Here is an 11,799-nt window from a genome sequence, read left to right as displayed (position 1 = left end):
ACTCTGCAGAAACACAGTGGTCGTCACGCCGCGTGCGTCCACATAAATGTCGCGTCACAGACGCGCGCGCGGCTTTAACTCTCTGATGTTTTCACTGATACAATAGTACAAAGTCTTAAACAGATCCATGTTCTTACCTCGATCCGCGATGGAACTTTTAAAGCACGTTTTTTAGGATCGTCCCGCCGCCGCCGCCCCCGGATGTCAAGTGCATCATGGGAAGTGGAGTTTTACGTCTTTGGAGCGCGCGGCAGGAACGAGACAATCACAGAACCAAAGACTGAACCACATCATGATTTATACAGAATAAACTTGAAATTAGACACATTTGGACCGTGTGTTAAACGGTGTGAAATTAAAATAAATTAAATGTTATTAAAAAATAAATAAAAAATGAGTTGCACAATTACGAGCACATTTTTACAACCCTTTAAATATTAAATGAACAGATATACATTTGTATCAGTCAAACATTAGCATAGAAAATGGATGGATGAAACATTAGCATTTTGGCCCATGTGCTACAGGGTTTCTAGGCAACGGTTATGTGTCAATTATAAACCTAAAACATTTATAAACTGGGATACAGCTAGATCTTAAATATAATGATATTAACTGTGTTTTAGTAAACAGAGTTTAATCTAATGATCAAATAGAATTGTATAAAGAATGATGTTTCTAACTGCAACAACTTTACTTTTATAGAAAAAAATATTAAAAAAAGAAAGAAAGAAGAAAACATTTTTATTAAATAAACAACACTGGAAATTCATGAATGACTGATTTTAATGGCATCATTTAATGCAAAGTATTTTGTACAGATCAGAATCACATTAGCAGATGCTGAACAAACGTGTGGCAGAGTCAGAAACTCAACAATAATAAAGAGTTTGTGATGGCAGCACCTTTACCATACCAACCTCTAACTCTAACGCTAACTCTAACGCTAACTCTAACGCTAACTGTAACGCTAACTAACGCTAACTCTAACGCTAACTGACGCTAACTCTAACGCTAACTCTAACTCTAACTAACGCTAACTCTAACGCTAACTCTAACGCTAACTCTAACGCTAACTAACGCTAACTAACGCTAACTAACGCTAACTCTAACGCTAACTCTAACTCTAACGCTAACTCTAACGCTAACTAACGCTAACTCTAACGCTAACTCTAACTCTAACGCTAACTCTAACTCTAATGCTAACTCTAACGCTAACTCTAACGCTAACTCTAACGCTAACTCTAACTCTAACTCTAAAGCTTTAAAACACACCTCTCCCAGAACAGGTCGGGGGGGGTCTTCACAGCAGAGGCAGGTCGGGGGGGGGGTCTTCACAGCAGAGGCAGGTCGGGGGGGGGTCTTCACAGCAGAGGCAGGTCGGGGGGGGGTCTTCACAGCAGAGGCAGGTCAGGGGGGGGGGTCTTCACAGAGGTAGGTCGGGGCAGTCTTGAAGTTCTCGTCCCGTTGGAGAGTGGCGCAGGGCGAACAGCGTGATCCCAGACTTGTACGCGGCCGGAATCGTGATGTGCGACGTCAACTCGTGTTCCTGCTCCTCCGCCATTCGCTTCACTTGTCCTAGAGTCAGAGCATGTCATTAGTCAGAGCATGTCATTAGAGTCAGAGCATGTCATTAGAGTCAGAGCATGTCGTTAGAGTCAGAGCATGTCGTTAGAGTCAGAGCATGTCGTTAAGAGTCAGAGCATGTCGTTAGAGTCAGAGCATGTCGTTAGAGTCAGAGCATGTCGTTAAGAGTCAGAGCATGTCGTTAGAGTCAGAGCATGTCATTAAAAGTCAGAGCATGTCGTTAGAGTCAGAGCATGTCGTTAAGAGTCAGAGCATGTCATTAGAGTCTGAGCATGTCATTAGAGTCAAAGCATGTCGTTAGAGTCAGAGCATGTCATTAGAGTCAGAGCATGTCGTTAAGAGTCAGAGCATGTCGTTAGGAGTCAGAGCATGTCATTAGAGTCAGAGCATGTCGTTAAGAGTCAGAGCATGTCGTTAGAGTCAGAGCATGTCGTTAGAGTCAGAGCATGTCGTTAAGAATCAGAGCATGTCATTAGAGTCAGAGCATGTCTTTAGAGTCAGAGCATGTCATTAGAGTCAGAGCATGTCATTAGAGTCAAAGCATGTCATTAGTCAGAGCATGTCGTTAAGAGTCAGAGCATGTCGTTAGAGTCAGAGCATGTCGTTAAGAGTCAGAGCATGTCATTAAAAGTCAGAGCATGTCGTTAGAGTCAGAGCATGTCGTTAAGAGTCAGAGCATGTCGTTAGGAGTCAGAGCATGTCGTTAGAGTCAGAGCATGTCGTTAGAGTCAGAGCATGTCATTAGAGTCAAAGCATGTCATTAGTCAGAGCATGTCGTTAGAGTCAGAGCATGTCATTAGAGTCAGAGCATGTCGTTAAGAATCAGAGCATGTCATTAGAGTCAGAGCATGTCATTAGAGTCAGAGCATGTCGTTAAGAATCAGAGCATGTCATTAGAGTCAGAGCATGTCGTTAGAGTCAGAGCATGTCGTTAGAGTCAGAGCATGTCGTTAAGAGTCAGAGCATGTCGTTAGAGTCAGAGCATGTCGTTAAGAGTCAGAGCATGTCATTAAAAGTCAGAGCATGTCGTTAGGAGTCAGAGCATGTCGTTAGAGTCAGAGCATGTCGTTAGAGTCAGAGCATGTCATTAGAGTCTGAGCATGTCATTAGAGTCAAAGCATGTCGTTAGGAGTCAGAGCATGTCATTAGAGTCAGAGCATGTCGTTAAGAGTCAGAGCATGTCGTTAGAGTCAGAGCATGTCGTTAAGAGTCAGAGCATGTCGTTAGAGTCAGAGCATGTCATTAGAGTCAGAGCATGTCGTTAAGAGTCAGAGCATGTCGTTAGGAGTCAGAGCATGTCATTAGAGTCAGAGCATGTCGTTAAGAGTCAGAGCATGTCGTTAGAGTCAGAGCATGTCGTTAAGAGTCAGAGCATGTCGTTAGAGTCAAAGCATGTCGTTAAGAGTCAGAGCATGTCATTAAAAGTCAGAGCATGTCGTTAGAGTCAGAGCATGTCGTTAAGAGTCAGAGCATGTCGTTAGGAGTCAGAGCATGTCGTTAGAGTCAGAGCATGTCGTTAGAGTCAGAGCATGTCATTAGAGTCTGAGCATGTCATTAGAGTCAAAGCATGTCGTTAGAGTCAGAGCATGTCATTAGAGTCAGAGCATGTCATTAGAGTCAGAGCATGTCGTTAAGAGTCAGAGCATGTCGTTAGGAGTCAGAGCATGTCATTAGAGTCAGAGCATGTCGTTAGAGTCAGAGCATGTCGTTAAGAATCAGAGCATTTCATTAGAGTCAGAGCATGTCATTAGAGTCAGAGCATGTCGTTAAGAATCAGAGCATGTCGTTAAGAGTCAGAGCATGTCATTAGAGTCAGAGCATGTCGTTAGAGTCAGAGCATGTCGTTAAGAATCAGAGCATGTCATTAGAGTCAGAGCATGTCGTTAGAGTCAGAGCATGTCGTTAGAGTCAGAGCATGTCGTTAAGAGTCAGAGCATGTCGTTAGGAGTCAGAGCATGTCGTTAGAGTCAGAGCATGTCGTTAGAGTCAGAGCATGTCATTAGAGTCTGAGCATGTCATTAGAGTCAAAGCATGTCGTTAGAGTCAGAGCATGTCGTTAGAGTCAGAGCATGTCGTTAAGAGTCAGAGCATGTCGTTAGAGTCAGAGCATGTCGTTAAGAATCAGAGCATGTCATTAGAGTCAGAGCATGTCGTTAGAGTCAGAGCATGTCATTAGAGTCAGAGCATGTCGTTAGAGTCAGAGCATGTCGTTAGAGTCAGAGCATGTCGTTAGAGTCAGAGCATGTCATTAGAGTCAGAGCATGTCATTAGAGTCAGAGCATGTCGTTAGGAGTCAGAGCATGTCATTAGAGTCAGAGCATGTCGTTAGGAGTCAGAGCATGTCGTTAGAGTCAGAGCATGTCGTTAGGAGTCAGAGCATGTCACTGTGCAATGAAATGAAATGACATGGCCCCATCCCACCTCAAAGATGCTATAGAACCATATCATCCAAACAGAGCTCTTCGCTCTCAGAATGCCGGCCTTCTGTGGTCCCTGCCCTGTGTGGTCGGTCCCTCATCTGCCTGAAGAGTGGGTCCAGTTCGCCTCAGTCGGTCCCTCATCTGCCTGAAGAGTGGGTCCAGCTCGCCTCCGACGGTCCCTCTTCTGCCTGAAGAGTGGGTCCAGTTCGCCTCAGACGGTCCCTCTTCTGCCTGAAGAGTGGGTCCAGCTCCAGTCTCCCTCGTGTCCGTCTGTCCGTCTGTGAGAGTCGGATCTCTCCTTCACTGGAACTCCTCCAGGTTTCTACGCTTTTTTCCCAAAGAGGTTTTTTTTTGTAGTTTTTCCTGGCCGAGAAGGAGAGTCTAAGGACAGAGGACCCTGGGACATCGTCCCTCGCCACCACAGACATTGTCTGACTTCATCGCCACCACAGACATTGTTGATTCATTTCTCCCTGTGGCCCTCAGAGGCAACTGTTGTTGTGATTTTGGGCCTTACAAAAATAAATTGATTTGATTTGATTTGAAAGAACCAAAGCTGAATGTGAAAGCAATCGAAGCCTTGATGACCAGAATCAGACAGTTCAAGTTGTATGGACTTTAAAAACACAGAGGAGCGCTGTGTGTTTCCCTGAAGATTACACATTATGTGAACATATGTGATCCATACGTACATGACACTGTACATATGTGATCCATACGTACATGACACTGTACATATGTGATCCATACGTACATGACACTGTACATATGGATGAGTAAAGCAGACGTACCCTCTACATCCAGGTGCTTCCAGCAGGGGGCGCACTGGCTCTGGCTCAGGGCAGAGAGGCTGAAGTCTGAGGTCAGACGCTGGACAACGTCTTCTCTTCTGACCTGAAGCACAGAGTCACTGCACAGACGCTCCTGGACCTCTGCATCACTCACTGCAACACAACATGAGCCTCTGCATCACTCACTGCAACACAACATGAGCCTCTGCATCACTCACTGCAACACAACATGAGCCTCTGCATCACTCACTGCAACACAACATGAGCCTCTGCATCACTCACTTTAACACAACATAAGCCTCTGCATCACTCACTGCAACACAACATGAGCCTCTGCATCACTCACTGCAACACAACATGAGCCTCTGCATCACTCACTGCAACACAACATGAGCCTCTGCATCACTCACTTTAACACAACATAAGCCTCTGCATCACTCACTGCAACACAACATGAGCCTCTGCATCACTCACTGCAACACAACATGAGCCTCTGCATCACTCACTTTAACACAACATAAGCCTCTGCATCACTCACTGCAACACAACATGAGCCTCTGCATCACTCACTGCAACACAACATGAGCCTCTGCATCACTCACTGTAACACAACATGAGCCTCTGCATCACTCACTGTAACACAACATGAGCCTCTGCATCACTCACTGTAACACAACATGAGCCTCTGCATCACTCACTGTAACACGACATGAGCCTCTGCATCACTCACTGTAACACAACATGAGCCTCTGCATCACTCACTGTAACACGACATGAGCCTCTGCATCACTCACTGTAACACAACATGAGCCTCTGCATCACTCACTGTAACACAACATGAGCCTCTGCATCACATGAGCCTCTGCATCACTCACTGCAACACAACATGAGCCTCTGCATCACTCACTGTAACACAACATGAGCCTCTGCGTCACTCACTGTAACACGACATGAGCCTCTGCATCACTCACTGTAACACGACATAAGCCTCTGCGTCACTCACTGTAACACAACATGAGCCTCTGCATCACTCACTGTAACACGACATGAGCCTCTGCATCACTCACTGTAACACGACATGAGCCTCTGCATCACTCACTGTAACACGACATGAGCCTCTGCATCACTCACTGTAACACAACATAAGCCTCTGCATCACTCACTGTAACACAACATGAGCCTCTGCATCACTCACTGTAACACAACATGAGCCTCTGCATCACTCACTGTAACACAACATGAGCCTCTGCATCACTCACTGTAACACAACATGAGCCTCTGCATCACTCACTGTAACACGACATGAGCCTCTGCATCACTCACTGTAACACAACATGAGCCTCTGCATCACTCACTGTAACACAACATGAGCCTCTGCGTCACTCACTGTAACACGACATGAGCCTCTGCATCACTCACTGTAACACAACATGAGCCTCTGCATCACTCACTGTAACACGACATGAGCCTCTGCATCACACACTGTAACACGACATGAGCCTCTGCATCACTCTCTGTAACACAACATGAGCCTCTGCATCACTCACTGCAACACAACATGAGCCTCTGCATCACTCACTGCAACACAACATGAGCCTCTGCATCACTCACTGCAACACAACATGAGCCTCTGCATCACTCACTTTAACACAACATAAGCCTCTGCATCACTCACTGCAACACAACATGAGCCTCTGCATCACTCACTGCAACACAACATGAGCCTCTGCATCACTCACTGCAACACAACATGAGCCTCTGCATCACTCACTTTAACACAACATAAGCCTCTGCATCACTCACTGCAACACAACATGAGCCTCTGCATCACTCACTGCAACACAACATGAGCCTCTGCATCACTCACTTTAACACAACATAAGCCTCTGCATCACTCACTGCAACACAACATGAGCCTCTGCATCACTCACTGCAACACAACATGAGCCTCTGCATCACTCACTGTAACACAACATGAGCCTCTGCATCACTCACTGTAACACAACATGAGCCTCTGCATCACTCACTGTAACACAACATGAGCCTCTGCATCACTCACTGTAACACGACATGAGCCTCTGCATCACTCACTGTAACACAACATGAGCCTCTGCATCACTCACTGTAACACAACATGAGCCTCTGCATCACTCACTGTAACACAACATGAGCCTCTGCATCACATGAGCCTCTGCATCACTCACTGCAACACAACATGAGCCTCTGCATCACTCACTGTAACACAACATGAGCCTCTGCGTCACTCACTGTAACACGACATGAGCCTCTGCATCACTCACTGTAACACGACATAAGCCTCTGCGTCACTCACTGTAACACAACATGAGCCTCTGCATCACTCACTGTAACACGACATGAGCCTCTGCATCACTCACTGTAACACGACATGAGCCTCTGCATCACTCACTGTAACACGACATGAGCCTCTGCATCACTCACTGTAACACAACATAAGCCTCTGCATCACTCACTGTAACACAACATGAGCCTCTGCATCACTCACTGTAACACAACATGAGCCTCTGCATCACTCACTGTAACACAACATGAGCCTCTGCATCACTCACTGTAACACAACATGAGCCTCTGCATCACTCACTGTAACACGACATGAGCCTCTGCATCACTCACTGTAACACAACATGAGCCTCTGCATCACTCACTGTAACACAACATGAGCCTCTGCGTCACTCACTGTAACACGACATGAGCCTCTGCATCACTCACTGTAACACAACATGAGCCTCTGCATCACTCACTGTAACACGACATGAGCCTCTGCATCACTCACTGTAACACGACATGAGCCTCTGCATCACTCTCTGTAACACGACATGAGCCTCTGCATCACTCTCTGTAACACAACATAAGCCTCTGCATCACTCACTGTAACACAACATGAGCCTCTGCATCACTCACTGTAACACAACATGAGCCTCTGCATCACTCACTGTAACACAACATGAGCCTCTGCATCACTCACTGTAACACAACATGAGCCTCTGCATCACTCACTGTAACACGACATGAGCCTCTGCATCACTCACTGTAACACAACATGAGCCTCTGCATCACTCACTGTAACACGACATGAGCCTCTGCATCACTCTCTGTAACACAACATAAGCCTCTGCATCACTCACTGTAACACAACATGAGCCTCTGCATCACATGAGCCTCTGCATCACTCACTGTAACACGACATGAGCCTCTGCATCACTCACTTTAACACAACATAAGCCTCTGCATCACTCACTGCAACACAACATGAGCCTCTGCATCACTCACTGCAACACAACATGAGCCTCTGCATCACTCACTGTAACACAACATGAGTCTCTGCATCACTCACTGCAACACAACATGAGCCTCTGCATCACTCACTGCAACACAACATGAGCCTCTGCATCACTCACTGTAACACAACATGAGCCTCTGCATCACGACATGAGCCTCTGCATCACTCACTGTGACACAACATGAGCCTCTGCATCACAACATGAGCCTCTGCATCACTCACTGCAACACAACATGAGCCTCTGCATCACAACATGAGCCTCTGCATCACTCACTGCAACACGACATGAGCCTCTGCATCACGACATGAGCCTCTGCATCACTCACTGCAACACAACATGAGCCTCTGCATCACTCACTGTAACACAACATGAGCCTCTGCATCACTCACTGTAACACAACATGAGCCTCTGCATCACTCACTGTAACACAACATGAGCCTCTGCATCACTCACTGTAACACAATATGAGCCTCTGCATCACTCACTGTAACACGACATGAGCCTCTGCATCACTCACTGTAACACAACATGAGCCTCTGCATCACTCACTGTAACACGACATGAGCCTCTGCATCACTCACTGTAACACAACATGAGCCTCTGCATCACTCACTGTAACACGACATGAGCCTCTGCATCACTCTCTGTAACACAACATAAGCCTCTGCATCACTCACTGTAACACAACATGAGCCTCTGCATCACATGAGCCTCTGCATCACTCACTGTAACACGACATGAGCCTCTGCATCACTCACTTTAACACAACATAAGCCTCTGCATCACTCACTGCAACACAACATGAGCCTCTGCATCACTCACTGCAACACAACATGAGCCTCTGCATCACTCACTGTAACACAACATGAGTCTCTGCATCACTCACTGTAACACAACATGAGCCTCTGCATCACTCACTGCAACACAACATGAGCCTCTGCATCACTCACTGTAACACAACATGAGCCTCTGCATCACGACATGAGCCTCTGCATCACTCACTGTGACACAACATGAGCCTCTGCATCACAACATGAGCCTCTGCATCACTCACTGCAACACAACATGAGCCTCTGCATCACAACATGAGCCTCTGCATCACTCACTGCAACACGACATGAGCCTCTGCATCACGACATGAGCCTCTGCATCACTCACTGCAACACAACATGAGCCTCTGCATCACTCACTGTAACACGACATGAGCCTCTGCATCACTCACTGTAACACAACATGAGCCTCTGCATCACTCACTGTAACACGACATGAGCCTCTGCATCACTCACTGTAACACAACATGAGCCTCTGCATCACTCACTGTAACACGACATGAGCCTCTGCATCACTCACTGTAACACGACATGAGCCTCTGCATCACTCACTGTAACACGACATGAGCCTCTGCATCACTCTCTGTAACACAACATAAGCCTCTGCATCACTCACTGTAACACAACATGAGCCTCTGCATCACTCACTGTAACACAACATGAGCCTCTGCATCACTCACTGTAACACAACATGAGCCTCTGCATCACGACATGAGCCTCTGCATCACTCACTGTGACACAACATGAGCCTCTGCATCACAACATGAGCCTCTGCATCACTCACTGCAACACAACATGAGCCTCTGCATCACAACATGAGCCTCTGCATCACTCACTGCAACACGACATGAGCCTCTGCATCACGACATGAGCCTCTGCATCACTCACTGCAACACAACATGAGCCTCTGCATCACTCACTGTAACACAACATGAGCCTCTGCATCACTCACTGTAACACAACATGAGCCTCTGCATCACTCACTGTAACACAACATGAGCCTCTGCATCACTCACTGTAACACAATATGAGCCTCTGCATCACTCACTGTAACACGACATGAGCCTCTGCATCACTCACTGTAACACAACATGAGCCTCTGCATCACTCACTGTAACACGACATGAGCCTCTGCATCACTCACTGTAACACAACATGAGCCTCTGCATCACTCACTGTAACACGACATGAGCCTCTGCATCACTCTCTGTAACACAACATAAGCCTCTGCATCACTCACTGTAACACAACATGAGCCTCTGCATCACATGAGCCTCTGCATCACTCACTGTAACACGACATGAGCCTCTGCATCACTCACTTTAACACAACATAAGCCTCTGCATCACTCACTGCAACACAACATGAGCCTCTGCATCACTCACTGCAACACAACATGAGCCTCTGCATCACTCACTGTAACACAACATGAGCCTCTGCATCACTCACTGTAACACAACATGAGCCTCTGCATCACTCACTGTAACACAACATGAGCCTCTGCATCACTCACTGTAACACGACATGAGCCTCTGCATCACTCACTGTAACACAACATGAGCCTCTGCATCACTCACTGTAACACAACATGAGCCTCTGCATCACTCACTGTAACACAACATGAGCCTCTGCATCACTCACTGTAACACAACATGAGCCTCTGCATCACTCACTGTAACACGACATGAGCCTCTGCATCACTCACTGTAACACAACATGAGCCTCTGCCTCTGCATCACTCACTGTAACACGACATGAGCCTCTGCATCACTCACTGTAACACGACATGAGCCTCTGCATCACTCTCTGTAACACAACATAAGCCTCTGCATCAATCACTGTAACACAACATGAGCCTCTGCATCACTCACTGTAACACAACATGAGCCTCTGCATCACTCACTGTAACACAACATGAGCCTCTGCATCACTCACTGTAACACAACATGAGCCTCTGCATCACTCACTGTACACGACATGAGCCTCTGCATCACTCACTGTAACACAACATGAGCCTCTGCATCACTCACTGTAACACGACATGAGCCTCTGCATCACTCTCTGTAACACGACATAAGCCTCTGCATCACTCACTGTAACACAACATGAGCCTCTGCATCACATGAGCCTCTGCATCACTCACTGTAACACGACATGAGCCTCTGCATCACTCACTTTAACACAACATAAGCCTCTGCATCACTCACTGCAACACAACATGAGCCTCTGCATCACTCACTGCAACACAACATGAGCCTCTGCATCACTCACTGTAACACAACATGAGTCTCTGCATCACTCACTGCAACACAACATGAGCCTCTGCATCACTCACTGCAACACAACATGAGCCTCTGCATCACTCACTGTAACACAACATGAGCCTCTGCATCACGACATGAGCCTCTGCATCACTCACTGTGACACAACATGAGCCTCTGCATCACAACATGAGCCTCTGCATCACTCACTGCAACACAACATGAGCCTCTGCAACACAACATGAGCCTCTGCATCACTCTCTGTAACACAACATAAGCCTCTGCATCACTCACTGTAACACAACATGAGCCTCTGCATCACTCACTGTAACACAACATGAGCCTCTGCATCACTCACTGTAACACAACATGAGCCTCTGCATCACTCACTGTAACACAACATGAGCCTCTGCATCACTCACTGTAACACGACATGAGCCTCTGCATCACTCACTGTAACACAACATGAGCCTCTGCATCACTCACTGTAACACGACATGAGCCTCTGCATCACTCACTGTAACACAACATGAGCCTCTGCATCACTCACTGTAACACGACATGAGCCTCTGCATCACTCACTGTAACAC

The 11,799-nt window shown here is 46.8% G+C and overlaps 1 protein-coding gene across 4 annotated transcripts in view; it reads right to left on the bottom strand.

Moving 5' to 3' along the window:
- Window positions 1-1,415: 1,415 nt before the first annotated feature.
- LOC140362625 (uncharacterized) overlaps window positions 1,416-11,799 on the bottom strand; it is a 112,796-nt gene continuing 102,412 nt past the window's right edge. For all 4 annotated transcript variants that reach the window (XM_072448755.1, XM_072448764.1, XM_072448745.1 and 1 more), the window contains exons 4-5: window positions 4,799-4,951; window positions 1,416-1,578 (exon numbers count right to left, since the gene is read on the bottom strand). In XM_072448755.1, coding sequence (XP_072304856.1) covers window positions 1,427-1,578; window positions 4,799-4,951 — 305 coding nt within the window. In that variant the 3' untranslated portion in view covers window positions 1,416-1,426. The remainder of the gene's footprint in view (window positions 1,579-4,798; window positions 4,952-11,799) is intronic.

This window comes from Eucyclogobius newberryi, unplaced genomic scaffold (assembly GCF_026437365.1).
Source record: "Eucyclogobius newberryi isolate DKJ021-1_F unplaced genomic scaffold, fEucNew1.0.hap1 SCAF_1, whole genome shotgun sequence".
In the NCBI taxonomy this organism is placed as follows: Eukaryota; Metazoa; Chordata; class Actinopteri; order Gobiiformes; family Gobiidae; genus Eucyclogobius; species Eucyclogobius newberryi.
Note: the sequence above shows the minus strand (reverse complement) of the source record. Positions and strands in the feature narration are given on the sequence as shown.